This window comes from Raphanus sativus, chromosome 7, assembly GCF_000801105.2.
Source record: "Raphanus sativus cultivar WK10039 chromosome 7, ASM80110v3, whole genome shotgun sequence".
Classification (NCBI taxonomy): domain Eukaryota; kingdom Viridiplantae; phylum Streptophyta; class Magnoliopsida; order Brassicales; family Brassicaceae; genus Raphanus; species Raphanus sativus.
The window spans coordinates 3,197,027-3,214,340 of record NC_079517.1 but is presented as its reverse complement, the minus strand read 5'-3'; the positions used below and the strand labels follow the sequence as shown (position 1 = coordinate 3,214,340).

The window sequence follows — 17,314 nt, the reverse complement described above, 5'->3', positions numbered from 1 at the left end:
TTAATTGCTTAACACAAATACATTATTACATGACATCTATGTTTGGGTATAACAAATACGTTTCTCAATGTTTGTGCCTATGCTTGGACCTATTATAGCAAATGACTCGAGTGTGATAGCATTGATTTTCGTACTTCTTGATTAAACTAGCTGGCATTCCTGACTTCTAGCTTGCATTTATGCTTTCAAATGCAAGCTCGCTCTTGAGTTAACAACCAATCGGGCATCTACATTTTTTTTTTTTTTTTTTTTTTTTTTTTTTTTTTTTTTTTTTTTGTCACGGTGGGCATCTACATTAACAACTGAATCATCATACCTCCTGTTGGCGTCAAAAAACATGCATCTTTTCCACATTATTATTCTACAAGCTTACAAGAACATCACAGTTCGTTACATAAAAATTGCAGCAAATTTTTCTCACCATTTCAAACTGAACATTTATTGGTTGTTTGGTTAACCCAAACTCAGCAACAAAGTGAAATATAGAGAAGATAATATGGATGAAGATAAAACTCTTGCGCCAAAAACAGGTGAAATAGCATAGCTTAGGCAGTCCCATAACTCTGTTGAGCATGTGTATTGAAGTTATAACAGGATTGAACATTATACTTAACAAATAAATAAGCAACAAGTTCTTTCCAAAAGAAAAAAGACAAGGCAAGATGATCGAATAAGCAAAGACGACATACACATTCAAGCCTGAGTTCCAGTCAACGACTTCATCTGAATGCTATTATGATTAGAATCACTAGAATTGTTTGGCAATGCCTCGTAAGAACCAGTCCTCCTCACTCCAGCAGCCATCGCCACCATCGTGTACGTCACAAAGAGGAGTATAACAACAAGCACGACATGAACAGTAAACATGAGATCCAAAACCGAGACAGCTCTCAGCTTAGACTCCTGGATATCACACTGCGTCGAACCTTCAACGCCGCCGGGAACATCAAGAAGACGATGACACCCCTCGGGGATGAACCCATCGACGTACAAGGAGAGCCCCGTCTGGAGCTGCCAGAGACCCTGAAGGCAGACGGAAGCCGCGAGGGCCGCGTCGGCGACGAAGAGCCTCGGCCTGCAGGCGAGGAGCAGGCAGAGGAGGGAACACAAGGCGGAGACGCGAGCCGAGAGGGAGTCGCAGTGCGCCTGGAGATCGGACGTCTGTATCGCCGCGGAGGAGGAGGCGGCGGAGTAGTGGAGGAAGAAGCCGCCGGAGGCGAGGGCGAAGAGGAGATCGGAGGGGAGAGGGATAAGGGAGGCGGATTCGGAGAGGAGGAGGTAGACGGCGACGATGAGGAAGAGGAGGAAGACGGCGGCGGAGTTGAGGGAGGAGAAGCGGTGGACGGGGGTGCTTCCTTTGACGAGGGGGTCGGAGTAGAAGGAGATTAGGGTTTGGTGGAGGAAAGCGACGGAGAGGGAGAGTGTGAGGATGATCAAGGGTAGTTTCTGGAGACGGGTGTTGTTGTTACCACCGGGTAAGGGGTAGAAAGGCTTGGCGGCGTAGGATTGTGGAGACTTGAGGACGTGGAAGAAGGTGCAGATGAGATGGTACAATCCTAGGGTTAGCAGTGAAGCCGATGCGAAGAGTTTGTATAGCATCCCTCCCATTTTTTTAGACGGAGTCTGTTAGGTCGGAGTTTTTGTTTTTTTTTTCCCCGGTGATTGCTCGACAGAACACACTTTTTAGAGAGTTTAATGTTGGTCGGATTTGTTGTTGTCTGATCCGTATGATAGAGGAGTAGAGGGAGATCTGGTCAACTACCCTAACCGGTTGACTTTTTCGGCTATTGGACTTATTAAGTACCATTTAAACCGGGTTTGCTCTTCGATTGGTTAACCAATAAAGTCCCACACACGTTTTTCTTTCTTTTTTTCCTGAACTTTTGGAGTTACGAATGTGGACTAAATGAGATTGGGGTTTTCTTTTCTAATAAATGGTTATTAGAAATGGAATTATCTATTTATGTGTGATTTATATAAATCATAAAATGGTACATTGATGTGTGGATGACGCACATAAGCATTGTTCAAGCAAATAAAAAGAATGAACAGAGTTGACAAGCAAACATAGTTCTATAGACTGAGAGATTCATTTTGAAGGATAAATGACAAAAGAGTTGCTGCAAAAGCTAATGTTGTGATCCAATACGACTGAGAAAAGGAGTTGCCAACGGAGGAGCTTCGGTCCGAGTTAGTAGATCCTCGGGATCCTGCATAACACACAAGATTTTGACAAAGATACATTTTTGGTTGGAGAAAAAAAAAAGATTATAGGTTTCTTCAAGTAAGAAAAAAGTGCGTACGAGTCAAGCAGGCAATGGGATTGACGTGTTCTCCACATCGAGCAGGCAACATTTGAGCATCATTGACATCAATGCCAGCTCGCTCCGCCCGTGAACTCCCTCGGTTACTTATCATACGGCACAAGCATTCTGGATTGTTCTTTATCACTGATTTGAGAGGGTTACAGCAAACTTGAGGCACTTCTTTGGTTCCATTCAGGTAATTTAGGCATGGAGCAAGCTGATTTAAGCACGAAACGTTTTGCCCCCTTGTGTGCATCATCCCAAGGTTGGCTACAACTATAAGTGCAACTGCGATGGTATAAAAAGAGAAAAACTTCATCTCCATGTATTCTTCACCACCTTAATTTCCTCTTCGGGAAACCGCTTATATGTACTTGTTTTTTTATCATGTTTGGTAACCAGCTTTTGAAACAGGTAGACATGGTTCACCAGTCAAACCTACTACCATCTTTTTGACGACCGACAAACAGGTAATTAAGTAACAAGAAGCATCATACATGAAACATTTCAGATTACATGAGCATATTTAGACACCAAAAGACACAAATGTAGTATGACAACCCTACAAATAACCTAGTTCTTCTACTATAAGAAACCAAACATGCCATAGCCCATCAAGGATCCTCATGAACGGGCTTTTGAGTTCACAGGCCCATAACGAATATGTAAGTGAAAATTTGTGAAGGACACAAGAAGATGTTTGTTTTTCCATTGGTTAACTTAAGATACAAAAGAGAAAAATAATTTATTTATTCAAAAATAAGACAAACAATCACTTTGATCATAGATCAAGGACGTCGAAACATACTGAAATCCAAAAGAAAAGATACAAATGAGAAAATAATTAAATATGGATGAGAAGATATGTTAATTAATAGGAGCCGAAGTGGTTGAAAGAGTCAGAAACCGGAGGCATTGTGCTGAACATTGGACTATGGACGTAGTCACCTTCGAAATAGGTAGCGGTAGAGTAGTCGTCAACGCTCCACTGTTGTTGGCTATAACAAGAATTGGACAAGTCGCTTGGCAGAGGAGGCAACTCGCTGCTGCTGTTAGAATAACAAGAAGATGAGCCACCAAACATGTAACTACTCTCCACTTGATCAGAGTGATTAGGCTGCAGCATTGGCGAATCTGTTGATGAATATTGGTTAAACATCATCACGTAATCGACAGGATCGTTAGAACGAGGAGGAGGAGCAGCAGCAGGAGGGGGTGGGGGAGGCGGATCATCAGGAGAAATAATGGAGGTGACGGAAGATGAATGAGGCATGTCTGAGTAGACGAAGTTGGTTCGGGCACGAGTGCCACGCATGGACCTGGCGGCTCTATCGTAGGCCAAGGCAGCTTCCTCGGCCGTATCAAACGTGCCAAGCCAGTGACGCTCCTTGGTTGTTGGGTCTCTAATCTCAGCTGCGTATCTTCCCCAAGGCCTCCTTCTCACCCCAAGAAACCTCGTACCACCCTCCTCTTGCTTCTTCTTGCTCTTCGATGAAGTTGTGTTCATCCTTCTTGTTTCTCTATGAAGATAGCGAAATGTTCGGTATATCTTTTTCTAGGTGAAGGAGAAGAACAAAGAAATAAGAATGTGTGGTTGTCTTGGAATGTATCCCTTCCACAACCCCTTTATATAAGAGCTACACATTTCATGTTTCTCTTTCTTTTCATTTGCTTTAGTTTTTAAAAATCTTTATTCTAGTAGGAACATCATTTAAAAATAGCTCTGCATTGAGTCAATTGTGCCCATGATATACCAATTATCAATCAATCAAATATATATATAATTATCAATTATTCATTTTCCACTTGGTAGCATGTTTCATGCATACCTCAAGGTTGTAATACACATACATATGGTTCTGCTCAAATCTAATGCCTGGATCGGGCTGATATTGTCCATTCACAAGCAGGTCACAAGAGTCTTTTTTAGAAACGAGAGTGGACGATTAACAAGTAGAGAATCATCAAAAACAAATACATAAAACAAGCTACCAGATATAACTAGATAGACTCATCATTCATCAACAAATAACTGAAAATAAAGGATGAGGAGTGATAAGACCCCATGATTAGCATGTTACCTTAGATTCTAATGACCCAATTGATAAAATAAATTATAGTGAAATTACGTAATATAAAAACTATTAAAGTCGAAGAATATATTTTGTATAAACGAGTCCAAATACTATTGCATGTGATGGTCCAAATTTAAACGATGGAATGTTCATGAACTGCGATAATTTCATATACATATGAAACATAAACAATTTCGCTCTTATCAATCATACAACACTAAAAGCAATGAGTTTGGTATAATTAATTGGGTAAGAAAGAGTGCAATGATGGCTGCATGATGTATGGTAGTCGACTTAATTATGAGGACGAAGTAATTGCGTTAACATCATCTATTATGTGTATTAATCTTAAAAAACTAGCCACCCATGTTTTGACTTTTGACCTACACAAATGGCGACATGTTGAAATCTCATAGAGATCTCATAGAGTATCTAAGGAATCAAGTAGTAGAATTTCTTGTACGATCTTATTTGTGTCAGAAGACCAAAGACCATTTATGTTTGGCTATACGACCAACGTTAGGGACGGTGGGAAGGGATCGTATATCTCTTACTCTTTTATAAATAATATATATACTAGGTGTTTTTCCCGCACATTCGGGAATAATTCTTTTATAGATATTTATTAATAAATTTACTATTAAAAATTATACTATTTTATGAATTTTTATTTTCTTGATTTTAACTTTTATTGATTTAAAGTATTATTTTAGATAATAAAACTAATATTTTATTTTAAAATATGTTGTTATCTTTAATCAGATTTTATTATATTAATTTATAAAAAGTTATCTAATTAAATATATAATTGTTAATATAACGTGATGGTATTAAACCAATTTTTTGGAATTATCAAAACCTACAAAATCTCAAAATAAATCAAAAGCACAAGAATGTTAAACCAAATCTAAATTTACATATTATATTAATCAACTATTGCTTATATACTTCATTAGTAAATTTTGTAATTTTTAAGAAATATGCCATGACGTATTAATTTTACAAAAATATAAATAATTTTATTATATGTGTATATATACTACTAATTATAAAAATTAACAAATAGGAAAGAAAGATGTAAAGAAACACAAAATAAATACATGGAATTATCTTTTCCTTTTTCAAACATGTTTTCTATTTCTTTTCTGAGATACTTTTATTATACTATTTTGTAATCAGGTAAATAATATAATTATTCATTAAAGATATCAAAATTTTAATCAGTTTAGTTAAAATTATTTATTAAAACTAATGATTCAGCATAAAACCATGTAGAATATGAAAAATTATGAAAAACATGACAAATAATTAAATTTATTTTTCAATACTTATTTAATAAAGTTTCAAATAATAGTGCATATTTAAACTGATGGTTCATTAGTCAATAGTACTAAAAACATGATAAATAAATAAAATTGTCTTGAATTATGGAAATTGATAAATAATCAAAGTTAAAAATTATAGAAAATATAATAAATAAACCTAAAATTATGGAAAACATGACAAATAAGCAAAGTTGGCTAAAATCATGGAGAATGTGACAAATCAGCAAAATTACTTCATAAATAATAGTATAGATACGCCCCATTAGTCTATATGTACAATAATCACAACGTGTGTACCAAAAGTGGCTTTTAATTAATTAGAGAATAATCAAACACACAAATACAAAATACGGTAATGCATGTGCTTTCAAATTTATATGCTGCAACTTCAATGAATACTGCCACAGCCTTTGTTCGTCTTTCATATTCTAATCCTAAGACCATCAATATCGGTGGCCCTTAAGGCCTGGCCTTAAATAATTTTGGGTCAAAAATAAATGAAAATTCGCTTAGTCCATCGCCAACGGGCCTAAAATAAGGGCTGGCCTGGCCTGTCCTTAACGAAACGTGGCATAGCGTGATTGGGAGAACGGTCCTTCTCTTTCTTCTTCTTCTCTTTCGACTCCCGAATTTCAGATCAACAATCATGACCACCGCTTGAAACAAGAACATCAACGCCAAATTGGTTAGTTTTTTTTTTCCTGTTTGAGCGGTGTGGCGTCAAGGATAATGGGTGGAAACGGCGTCGTTGTACAATCCAACGCCTCTTCTCTCCGCCAACGCGCCGGCATGGAACTCCCCGTCGGCAAACACATCGTCCCCGATAAGCCGGTGAGTCAAATCTCTCTCTCTAATTTTGAAACTCGTTTCGATTCTATTCCCTTTTTGATGTGCGTCTCTCAGCTTTCGGTGAACGACGAGCTGATGTGGGACAACGGGACTGCGTTTCCAGAGCCTTGCATTGATCGGATTGCTCATACCATCGGTAAGGTTTGTTAGCTTTTCTTTTTATCTATTTTTTCTCGATTGTTTTAGTGTTGAGAGAACTCAGTACTTGCTTAGAGGCTCATAAGCGTGTAAGGAAACACATAAATTAGTTCTTAAACTCAGTATATGCTCAAGCCTCTACCTAGAGTTGTATCAGCAGCTATCGCTTAGACGTGTCCTTGGTTTAACTTTGAATTTGAGCAAAAATACCCAGCAAATAGTCATGATTTCATTGCTATAATATCATAACCCTCTGTGATATTGTGAATCTACACTGAATTCAGTTGATCTGTGAGGGACTTGTGTTAACCGAGGCTGTGTACCTTTCAAAGCTCTTCTCGCTGTCAGTGGTCGAATGCGGGAACTTCAGAACGAACATCACATGAAGTCCTTTGGCCTTCAGGTACTTTTAATCAAACTCATGTTGACTTTTATTGTGTTTCACTTTACACCCTTAAGAGTTATTAGCTTTTGTCTTTGGTTGGTGCGGAAGGTATCTAATAGAAATGGTTTGGAGATGAATGATTAAGTTTTGATGACAATAAACAAGTGTAGAGATCAGTCCTTCTTGCCTTAACTATCTTATGTTATTTTCTGGTTCCTCTTGGAAAACAGGTATCAGCTGCTGGTTATGATCGACAAGGTGTGGCAGACCATGCTAACAATCTGGCTATCAAAATCCGAAACAACCTGACCAATTCAATTAAGGCACTTGGTGTTGACATTTTGACAGGATTTGGAAGTGTTCTGGTCAGTACATGGCATGATACAATTTTTTGGTTAACTTCGTATCTTTTAGCAACTCAGTGCAGTTATATGTTTTGTTTTGGAATTTTTAAACCCAAGGACCAACCAAAAGTCCCACCAATAATCACAAATTTCATTAAAGTCTCATAACAATGTCCTAAACTACAAATATTAATAAAAAACTCTAAGGACTTGCTAAAAAGTTTCACTGATAATGATGCTCTAAGGGCATCTATCTATTTCCTTATCGTTTTTATTTCTTCTTAATCATATATGCTTGTCAGCTTGGCTATTATAGTATGCAACATTTTCCTAAATTCAGTTTCTCAATATATATTCTTACCAAAACACCATTCAAATTCGTTTCTCTAATACTTTCTCAATATATTTTAAAGCTTGCTCTAATACTATATTCTAAAACAAATTTCTTTGTAAACATGCATTATTGAGGACAAAGGAATTTGGGTTGCATGTGAGCAATCTTTTATGCTTTTCTAATTTCATCTCTAGTCGTAATTTTCATTGGAGAAAACAAGTCCTATAATTTTATGTTCCCTCCTTTTGACCTACTCTAAGTTTTCTCGTTTAGTTTATATTCTTATTCCAATCTTCGATGCATTGAATCTTGTTTTCATTTTACGTTAATCCTCTTCCATTCTCTATCGTAAATTGGTTTTATCCTCTTATCCTTTTACTAGTTATTTTTCGAATATGATTACATGCAACAGATACATACTCCAGAGACAGTGTAATAGACAAAATATTTATGCAAACCCTATGTATATATATATGGTTTTGGTCAAGAATACTATCAAATCAAAGTGGCAGCTAAGCTATTTTGGTAGATCAGTGCCATTTTCTCGACCGTTGTATACGGATATAAACATAAATGAACACTTTGGATATTCCATATTTTTTAATCAGAACAGTTGGCAGGACGTTTTATTCTATGGTTCTAGTCTCAAATGTAGATTCACTTGCATTTCTCTTACTCATGTCGAACTATTTTGATGTAGATACATTGGTAAGTTATCTGTGGATTTGGGCCTGTTATGGTGTTTGTTTTGGTAGAAGAAAATACGAAACGCATGTGCACCCAACGTGGAAAGGTATTCTGTTGGATACCTAACATAATTAATCATCCTCTTTCTAATTATTGGCAACACAAATATGTTTTGTCGTTTTAGTCTAATTACTCTTCTAATCAAATGACCATGTGATGAGCGCATTATGTAATAATACTCTTTAAAAGTTTTTAAAACAAAGGGAGTGTGCTTTTGGCTAATCTAAACCTGAAAGTGACGTGTGTGAGAAGTTTACGGACATTCAGTGCATGTTTATTGTATGATTTTTAGGGTGGGGTTCTTATCGTAATATTATAAGAACCGTCTCTTAATTTTAACTAAGAAAAGCTAAAAATCGTCTCTACCGATTAACCGTCCAACTAGTCATTAAGTTAAGTTATCCTGACGCAGTAAATTAAGATGAATTTAACCAGTGATTGCACTATTATACTTGATTATAATGTTTCAGCCTCACAACACGCCATTTCTTTCTCTGCTTAAAGTAATTAATTTCCTGAGATGGCCAGTTTTCTCATGATACTGCCTTAGTGGATAGTATGAACTCTTAAATGCACTCAACAGTTGTACATGCTTCCCTGATATACTCTCCAATTGAAGCTTTTTTGAGTTGTATTGCTCCATCAGGTCGTCCAAGTTGGCGAATGAATGACCGTTCAGCTTCACTAGCTCCTGGCTCGTTTCATGTTTCACGATGGAACCACTTGAAAAATAAAATTTACTCAATTTTTTTTTTTGAACAAAAAATTTACTCAATTTTTTTTCTCAAAATACTACATCCACACTCAAGCTTGTAAAAGCACAACTTGTTGGCTGATCAACATGCAGACTCACATCCATATTGCTCTTCAGGTGCGATAATAAGAATTAGATAAGGCAGGGATCTCTAGTGAAATCAGCATAAGAGCTGAAAGAATATTTCCAAGTGTAATAATTAACTTTGAAACAAAATTGGTTATACCTTAACAGCTGCAGAATGTATGTCAGAAGTAAGCCTTGACTTGCTCCATCAGAAGTCTGCCTTGATTTCTGAAGCCCACGGATTCACTCGTTAGTTCTAGTAAAGTACGGACTGCGCATGGGTTGGGCTTTGTAGGCCCACGTACTTAAGTCAGCCTACGGCGTTTTCCAGATATGAATTTATATACTTTTTGTTTGTCGGCCATTTATAAACTTAGAATAATAAAAACTAAAAAGGGCAAACAACAAAATCCCATAAAAGAAATTGATTAAAAATCCATGAAAAGGGTAACCAACTAACCTCAAATAAAGAAGTGAAACAAAACAATTTTCAAAAGGAGTGGGACTACCTTCGTTTCATATCCAGATATTATATAATCTCGGAAAACTTCCTGTTTTAGTAATCGATATAAAATGTTACATAGAAGGTATATCCTGGTGGGAAATCTTCACCAAAATCTAATAAAACCGATCGTAAAACAAAAAAGAAGAACAAAATCCCATAAAATAAACTGATTAAAAAAACAAGACGTAAATCTATATCACATAACTTAAAAATATTAAACAAACAAGATTGAAGATATTACAATGGCCTCTACGTCCATAATATGTACCCCATATGATCTCAAGAAGAACGAGTCGAGTTCTAGGGCCCACCTTCGATTATGGGTCGATGTTATTTCTTTTTCCCAATAAAAATATCTTAAACATGAATACCTAATCATGTTGCTAATCATGTTGGTGGCTGATAAAACAACAGTGAATACTAAACAAAGGGTGTTAATATTAAGCATAATTAACTAGTGACAGAGAAAGGAAAAAAAACGCATCTTGCATTGTTTGGAAAGCGAAAAACGAGGCGTACGGCGTACCTAATGTAAGACTAGTTGTTTAGTTAGTTAGTTAAGAATTAGAAGGTAAATATGAAGAAGAAAATTAGGTTATTAGAATCTAGTGATGGAGTTAAGTATGCACGTGAGGGGTGTGGCCGTGTGGGAAGTAAAGAAACTATACATACAAGTATACAACTAATTTCTAGAAACTGACGACTAGCTGTACGTATATCTTTTGATTATACATCGAATATATAAAATAAATACGAACATAGAAATTAATATGACTAGTTGGTGCGAATATACGTAACTCAATAAAACCAACCATTCAATTTTTTTTGGTAAGTAGCGAATGAAAGGGAAGCAAGAAGAACCACATGAAAGGGAGCTAACACAAAGACACGTTGTGTTTCATCTACCCGTCCATCTAACCTACCACACTCCCTTTCTCTTTTTCTCCTTTGTCATCTTCTTATATAATCTATCACTCCCCGCATGTTTTTCTAAATGTATACCACATAAAGCCACGCATCGATCAAACTCTTGTAACTAAAAACCAAGTTGGTAATACCATGGTGATGGGTACACCGTCTTCGTTGGATGAGATCAGAAAGGCACAGAGAGCAGATGGCCCAGCAGGTATCTTGGCGATAGGCACGGCCAACCCTGCCAACCATGTGATCCAAGCGGAGTATCCTGACTACTACTTCCGCATCACAAACAGCGAACACATGACTGACCTTAAGGAGAAGTTCAAGCGCATGTGTATGTCTTTAACAAACCCTACTTTATATTTCTCCTTTTAATTTGTAGCATAGTTAGTTAACAAACTACTACTATAATATAATAGGCGACAAGTCGACGATAAGGAAACGCCACATGCACCTGACCGAAGAGTTTCTGAAGGAGAATCCAGACATGTGCGCCTACATGGCTCCTTCCCTCGACGCTCGACAGGACATCGTGGTGGTTGAAGTCCCTAAGCTAGGTAAAGAGGCTGCAGTGAAGGCCATCAAGGAATGGGGCCAGCCCAAGTCCAAGATCACACACGTTGTCTTTTGTACAACCTCGGGAGTCGACATGCCTGGTGCTGACTACCAGCTCACCAAGCTCCTCGGTCTTCGCCCTTCCGTCAAGCGTCTCATGATGTACCAGCAAGGTTGCTTCGCCGGAGGCACTGTCCTCCGTCTCGCCAAGGACCTGGCTGAGAACAACCGCGGCGCGCGTGTCCTCGTCGTCTGCTCCGAGATCACAGCCGTCACCTTCCGTGGCCCCTCTGACACCCACCTCGACTCCCTCGTCGGACAGGCTCTCTTCAGTGACGGAGCTGCCGCACTCATTGTCGGTTCGGACCCGGATACCTCTGTCGGAGAGAAACCAATCTTTGAGATGGTGTCGGCTGCGCAGACCATCCTCCCTGACTCGGACGGTGCCATAGATGGACATTTGAGGGAAGTGGGACTCACTTTCCATCTCCTCAAGGACGTCCCCGGGCTCATCTCGAAGAACATTGAAAAGAGTCTAGACGAAGCGTTTAAACCCTTAGGTATAAGCGACTGGAACTCACTCTTCTGGATAGCTCACCCTGGTGGTCCAGCGATCCTTGATGAGGTTGAGAAAAAGCTAGGGCTCAAGGCGGAGAAGATGAGAGCCACACGTCACGTGTTGAGCGAGTACGGTAACATGTCGAGCGCGTGCGTTCTCTTCATATTGGACGAGATGAGAAAGAAGTCTGCGGAAGATGGTGTGGCCACGACAGGAGAAGGGTTGGAGTGGGGTGTCTTGTTTGGTTTCGGACCAGGTCTCACTGTAGAGACAGTGGTCTTGCACAGTGTTGCTGTTTGAACAGAACGCTCCCTTCATATATGCGCCTACCTACCTTCCTTCAGATATTTTCCATCATCGTGTCTTTTGTTTTTTCTTGTTTTTCTTTTTCAAATTAATATATAAATATATGTGATGCAATAACGAAGGAAGACTTCATTTAATATGAAATGTGCGGCCTCGCTATCTATGGTCCTTCAACTTTTTTTCTAATGAATGTAAAATTTTATTCAATCAAAAACTTATATTACATCAAGTGATTTTGTTTGATTTGTAAATAAAATCACAAAAACAAAATCTAGTGTTCTTCTTTAAAACTTTCAAAACTAAGAAGAAGTTTGCATTCTTGATCCAAACCACACAACTTCAGTCTAATCAATTTGTCCGCATATTTGATCAAGACCTTTTCATTTTTTGGTTGCTCCCCAATCCTATGAGCATTGAGTTCCCTCCACAGACTGTGTAACAAAGCATGAAGAGTGTTCTAAGTTAGGAACATCTCAGTAGTTGTGTAATTGGGTCTAGGCGTGAAAGTTATATAGTCATGTGACTCATGTCTATGAGAGAGGGCTGGCTAGATGGCTGGAAACAAGATGAAGATCGAGTTCAAGACATAGTTTTAATGTTTTTTTTCCAAAACAAACTTAGATATAAAGGATTTTCTCTCAAAGGTTGGCTCTTGGATAGTTTATCTTTTTGATCAAGTTTGAAAAATTGAACCAGTGATAAAGAAACACAGAGACAAGTCAGTGATATAATTTGTAGCAAATAAGCCTTTAGGGAAGGAAAACGAATGAGTCAATGCTAATATCAATTTGTTGTTAAATCCATGTTTCCATCTGAGAGTATATGTTTTGCAGTTTGATAGCATCTCTCAGTTATACACATACACAGAAACAACAAGAGCTAAGTAGCTCACCATGTGATGGAGAGTAGAAAGTTCCAAATACGTAAACAATCCATAACTTTAAAGAGGAAGGACGAAATGTAAGATTCAAATGAAAAGGTAGGTGGAAGTATCCTTATTCTTTTCCTAGCCCATATCTCAAAACCTAAATATGTACAAAACAAAAGTTCCTCTGTATCTTTCTATGTACATGCACATATTAATAAATGGACAAGAAAACTAAGAAACCCATGTTCAGGTTTTGTATAATCTTTAAGATCAAGTGCGTCTTCAGCAAATGCAGAACTTCACACGATTGGTTACGGGTTCCATGACCTTGGATACAGCTTGGCTAGTGGGTCATGGAGACTAGAGTTCTCGCGACTCTGGTTCATCCATGCTTCATCATTTGGCATCAAAGATGTTGCCGGGTTGCTACCACTTAAGTAATCAAGCGGATTTGTAGGCTGAGCTAAACTGCTGCCTACCTGAGTTGTGCCTCCCTCCATGAGCATCTCGTAGTTACCAGATGCAACCACTTGAGCACTCGAACTTTCGGGCTCCAAAGCAGATCTAGAACGGCGCAACTGACTGCACTGAGAGAGAACAGAGAATAAGCTTTGATCTGAACTACTTCCCCTATGAATCATCTGCTGCTCAGCGTTAGTAGCAGCTCTGAGAAGGTTCAGATCTCTCTCGCTCCCGTTATGACTGCTTTGGCTCGCACATCCAACACCGTTTGTGTTTGCCCACATGCTCTTAAATTGCCAGTTCTGATTTAACAAAGGGCCAGTGTTCAACGGGGGCTGTGTAGTGACTCCAATCTGAGCAGCACCGGTGTTCCAGTCCGGACGCGGCATCAAGAATCCACGTCCGTCGCAGTAAATGTTGTCTGGCATGCTTCCTTGGCCATAGATGTCAACCTGTCTTGGCTGGTCCTGAGACAGTGCTTGTGGTGCAGCAGTCATCTGATGCTGAAACTGACCAGAGAATTGACTTCCCTCCATCAGATTGTTGCTTCCTTCCTGCTGAAAACCAATGGGCATAATCTGTTTATGCTCCTCGTTAAGTGGGACTTTAAGAAGAGAGTGAAGCTGCTCAGTGGTGCGAGATGCCACGCCGCCTTGACCTTTAAACAAAGACTGGAGCAGCTCATTTTGATTGTTGTTAGGGAAAGAACCAAAACTGTTATCTGCTCTCGGTTGCAACATCTTCCTTCTATCAACGTCTTCACGCATGTCCGGTTCTATGAAATAGTTTTTCTCTTCTTCACCACCTTCAGGACGGTGTATGATTGACAACCCGCCGCTCGGGGTGTAAGCTTGGCGGCCAACGTAGGTCTGCCTAGTTCCTCCCACTTGCTGCCACACATCCCCACCAGAACAATACTGCAACTCATCTCCATGGCTTGAACTAGTACTAGGAATCCTCTCGTCTGATGAAGCATTCTCTAGTTCTGGCACATAGTTTTTGCTTACAGGGATTGCATCTTGGGGCGGCTCACTAAGAAATGGAGCCTGTTGGAGAGAGTGGCGATTTATGGAGCTGGAATAATCATTTGCTTCAAAGTCCTTTTGATCGCCGAGTGAAGAATATCCTTCTTCTCTAGTTATCTCCATATTGACGCCATTGTCACAGTCTGGTGAAGAAACCTGTGAGGAGTGTTCACCAACTTGCAAGCAGCGACCTGAATCTGTGATTTGGTCACTGTAAGACGACGACTCCTTTGAAAGGGATTGATTCTTGGCAGAATCTTGATCCAAACTTCCCGAATCTTTAATGTCGTCCGATGCTAAATCACCAGTCAGTTGATGTTTATCCTATACCAAAGAAAGTTGTTAATAACATCGGAATGTAGAAACAATATATTGTTACATGTTTATGGAGAAAACAAACCTCCTCCACCCATGGATTGAGTTTGTCCTTCAGTTCTCTTTCCAAAGAGTTGATTACATCTCGTTTCTGTAACTGTAGCTTTTTCCATACTGCATATGCTGCTGGAAGATCTTTAACCAGTTGCAGCCTGCACGAAACAACTGACGTTTAGAAAAAAAAACAAACAGAATTTAAAGGCTTGATGAAGGAAGCCGCTTGTTTCACAAGGAACACTGACCAGTGAGCAGTCAGTTTCTTCTCCTCTTCTTCCACAAACACTCCGTATGGTTGAACATCCAGACTGTTGATGTTACCCAAGATTTTATTAAGTGCTTTCGACTGAATGCTTTTACCAGACTGCTTCATGCTTGTGACAATCTGATGCTGCTTCTTGCTTATCTGAATATATATAAAGTGTAGTTTAAATGCTTGATCAATAAGCATATCGGCTATCCAATACCTTTCATGTATTAAATGCAGAAGAATAAACTAACCTTGAGGTAGGACATGTATTTAGCACCATCGGTTTGCTGAATGCTATGTTTTGGTAGCTTATCCTTGTTTCTAGCTTTCACGCCCACGTTTACAAGATTCTCTTGGGCAATCAAGGGACTTTGAGACTTTTCTTTCTCCACAGCAGAACTCTTGGGCCTACTAGAATGGACTGGAAACTTTAGTATGCAGGTTAAGAAGAAATTATAACAGCAATTGTGTATACATGTGAAAAGAGTACGTTCAGCACCTTCTCCGAACATCTCCACCCCTATCACTATTGCATGGTTTATCATCTGCATTCCAGGAACTAGAGTCCGAGGTAGCAGTTAGATCCTGGCAGCTACCGTTTACACGTTCATTGCCTTCTCTTGATCTCCTAAAGAAATCAATGTAAGAAACAGACAATCAGTGAATCATAATTACTAGAATCTCCTTATAAATAGACAATTCCAAAAACACTGACCACCACATCTTCTTAACAGCATCCTTCTCTGGATCTTTGCAGCTTTCCCATTTCTCCTTCAGCATCTGAAGATAATCTATAATACTACCGGAAACAATGGAAACAGGAGTTACAACCATGAGTAAATAATATATAACAAGTTCTCCTATAATCTGAATAGAGAAAAAACTGCACATACTCATTATGGTATTTCTCCAGATCCTCGTAATATCTCCTTTTACCAGTCCTCAGAGACTCCTCCTGATAAACAATCTCATCTGGATGAGCTTTGCCAGAGCAGACAGATGTTCCCCTGAAACCACAACTTACATTAAAAATGGAGTCTAAATTTCCTGAACATTAAACTAGACCATCATCACCAATCATCATTCTAGGGATGCAGAGAGTCCAGCTGTCACTAACCAATCAAGAAAAAGATTTCCAAAATGAAAATTCTCCCCACCAAGCAACTGCTGAACAACTTGCTCCACATCAATTCCCTCAGGGAGGAACTGCTGAAGATAATCTCTTTCGCCATCAGATAGACAACTCCGCCACACCTGATGGAGAGACAAAAAATGGCCAAAACTCAATATCTCTCAAAAAGGTGTCTACGCAAAGGATATATAACTTGTATTATTACCTCACTAGAAAGCACCTCAGACAGATTTTCCAGGTGGAAAGTTTCGCGAGGGACGGGGCATACTTGTGCCAAGAGACTCCGCCTAGGAGGAACATAATCAACAAACTCACGAAGATGCCTCAAACTTAGACCAACTTGTTCCTTCTTAGAGACTACTTTGCTGCGGTTGCTGTCCCATTCAAGACTGATGTGATCATCTCCCGAACGCAAAGCACCGTCAAGCTTTTTCCTTTTGGCTCTGTAATGCTCCCTGGAACTGAAACCAATAACATTGGCGCTGCTCATCCGCTTCCTCCCCTGATCAGCTGCCATTCTGAGAAAAAAGTCCACACCACAGAGAGAAACCATGTGTGACTTTAATTGCAAAGAATTGAAATTTTCAAAGAGAGAAAGCAATGAAGTAATAACATCTGATAATCAGTAATTGAATTAAAACTAAAGTACTGACCTTTATGATATGGATGATCGATTGGGTGGGTGGATTCAATCGATTGGTGTATCTGACACAAAACCCAGAAGGAGAAAGCGGAGATCGAGGTGAGAAGATGTACACCAATCAGGGAGGGGAGTAAGCAAGAAACCAAGTCCAATGAATTGGAGAAGAGAGAGTGATGAGATTGAAGAAAACCCTAGAAGCAGGGGAGGAGTATACCTGGGGAGAGAGAGAGACCACGGGGTGCAGAGAAGTGAGAGATTTGTTTTGGGAGGAAGATAAGGCAAAAGATGATCTCTTTTGGGTCTCTCTCTGTTATGTAGTAGCTGCTGCTGCTTCTCTTCTCCCCCCATGGACCACTTGCTTCTCTTTCTACCCTTATTTGTTTCTGCCACATTAAC

The 17,314-nt window shown here is 39.1% G+C and overlaps 6 protein-coding genes across 7 annotated transcripts; 2 read left to right on the top strand and 4 right to left on the bottom strand.

Annotated features, from left to right (window-relative positions):
* Window positions 1–497: 497 nt before the first annotated feature.
* Window positions 498–1,719, bottom strand: LOC108814657 (uncharacterized). Its single transcript, XM_018587268.2, has one exon. The coding sequence runs from the start codon at window positions 1,606–1,608 to the stop codon at window positions 694–696; it is 915 nt and encodes a 304-aa protein (XP_018442770.1). The 5' UTR covers window positions 1,609–1,719; the 3' UTR covers window positions 498–693.
* A 216-nt stretch (window positions 1,720–1,935) lies between these two features.
* LOC108816560 (non-specific lipid transfer protein GPI-anchored 30) lies at window positions 1,936–2,644 on the bottom strand. Its single transcript, XM_018589128.2, has 2 exons — window positions 2,304–2,644; window positions 1,936–2,210 (listed from the first exon to the last, which is right to left on the bottom strand). Exons 1-2 carry the CDS (start codon window positions 2,629–2,631, stop codon window positions 2,074–2,076), a joined length of 465 nt encoding a protein of 154 aa, XP_018444630.1. The 5' UTR covers window positions 2,632–2,644; the 3' UTR covers window positions 1,936–2,073.
* Window positions 2,645–3,108: 464 nt separating this feature from the next.
* Window positions 3,109–3,882, bottom strand: LOC108816860 (ethylene-responsive transcription factor LEP-like). The gene has a single exon (XM_056990553.1). It carries the CDS (start codon window positions 3,811–3,813, stop codon window positions 3,178–3,180), a length of 636 nt encoding a protein of 211 aa, XP_056846533.1. The 5' UTR covers window positions 3,814–3,882; the 3' UTR covers window positions 3,109–3,177.
* A 2,179-nt stretch (window positions 3,883–6,061) lies between these two features.
* Window positions 6,062–7,079, top strand: LOC108816848 (NADH dehydrogenase [ubiquinone] 1 beta subcomplex subunit 8, mitochondrial-like). The gene is made up of 4 exons (XM_018589407.2): window positions 6,062–6,118; window positions 6,397–6,537; window positions 6,610–6,696; window positions 6,978–7,079. The coding sequence occupies exons 1-4, from the start codon at window positions 6,062–6,064 to the stop codon at window positions 7,077–7,079; spliced, it is 387 nt and encodes a 128-aa protein (XP_018444909.2).
* A 3,730-nt stretch (window positions 7,080–10,809) lies between these two features.
* Window positions 10,810–12,395, top strand: LOC108818381 (chalcone synthase 3). Its single transcript, XM_018591340.2, has 2 exons — window positions 10,810–11,080; window positions 11,166–12,395. Exons 1-2 carry the CDS (start codon window positions 10,888–10,890, stop codon window positions 12,158–12,160), a joined length of 1,188 nt encoding a protein of 395 aa, XP_018446842.1. The 5' UTR covers window positions 10,810–10,887; the 3' UTR covers window positions 12,161–12,395.
* Window positions 12,396–13,086: 691 nt separating this feature from the next.
* LOC108815149 (uncharacterized) lies at window positions 13,087–17,278 on the bottom strand. 2 transcript variants are annotated; one of them, XM_056990285.1, is made up of 10 exons: window positions 16,929–17,278; window positions 16,481–16,793; window positions 16,261–16,397; window positions 16,037–16,150; window positions 15,859–15,942; window positions 15,643–15,771; window positions 15,395–15,554; window positions 15,139–15,299; window positions 14,922–15,048; window positions 13,087–14,845 (listed from the first exon to the last, which is right to left on the bottom strand). In XM_056990285.1, exons 2-10 carry the CDS (start codon window positions 16,790–16,792, stop codon window positions 13,346–13,348), a joined length of 2,724 nt encoding a protein of 907 aa, XP_056846265.1. In that variant the 5' UTR covers window position 16,793; window positions 16,929–17,278; the 3' UTR covers window positions 13,087–13,345. The 2 variants fall into 2 exon arrangements, with proteins under 2 accessions (XP_056846265.1, XP_018443304.2); XM_018587802.2 differs by having other exon boundaries at window positions 15,395–15,551; window positions 16,929–17,277.
* Window positions 17,279–17,314: the final 36 nt, after the last annotated feature.

Bases quoted from the DNA above. Each gene is read 5' to 3' on its own strand.
- LOC108814657 (XM_018587268.2), bottom strand. From the start codon at position 1,608: ATGGGAGGGATGCTATACAAACTCTTCGCATCGGCTTCACTGCTAACC.
- LOC108816560 (XM_018589128.2), bottom strand. From the start codon at position 2,631: ATGGAGATGAAGTTTTTCTCTTTTTATACCATCGCAGTTGCACTTATA. The intron at 2,211-2,303 runs GTACGCACTTTT...TGTGTTATGCAG, and splicing joins TCCCATTGCCTGCTTGACTC to GATCCCGAGGATCTACTAAC.
- LOC108816860 (XM_056990553.1), bottom strand. From the start codon at position 3,813: ATGAACACAACTTCATCGAAGAGCAAGAAGAAGCAAGAGGAGGGTGGT.
- LOC108816848 (XM_018589407.2), top strand. From the start codon at position 6,062: ATGCATGTGCTTTCAAATTTATATGCTGCAACTTCAATGAATACTGCC. The intron at 6,119-6,396 runs GTTCGTCTTTCA...CAAATTGGTTAG, and splicing joins TGAATACTGCCACAGCCTTT to TTTTTTTTTTCCTGTTTGAG. The intron at 6,697-6,977 runs GTTTGTTAGCTT...CACTGAATTCAG, and splicing joins TTGCTCATACCATCGGTAAG to TTGATCTGTGAGGGACTTGT.
- LOC108818381 (XM_018591340.2), top strand. From the start codon at position 10,888: ATGGTGATGGGTACACCGTCTTCGTTGGATGAGATCAGAAAGGCACAG. The intron at 11,081-11,165 runs GTATGTCTTTAA...ATAATATAATAG, and splicing joins GGAGAAGTTCAAGCGCATGT to GCGACAAGTCGACGATAAGG.
- LOC108815149 (XM_056990285.1), bottom strand. From the start codon at position 16,792: ATGGCAGCTGATCAGGGGAGGAAGCGGATGAGCAGCGCCAATGTTATT. The intron at 15,943-16,036 runs GTATGTGCAGTT...TGTTTCCGGTAG, and splicing joins CTGGAGAAATACCATAATGA to TATTATAGATTATCTTCAGA. The intron at 15,300-15,394 runs GTTAGTTTATTC...ATATATATTCAG, and splicing joins AATACATGTCCTACCTCAAG to ATAAGCAAGAAGCAGCATCA.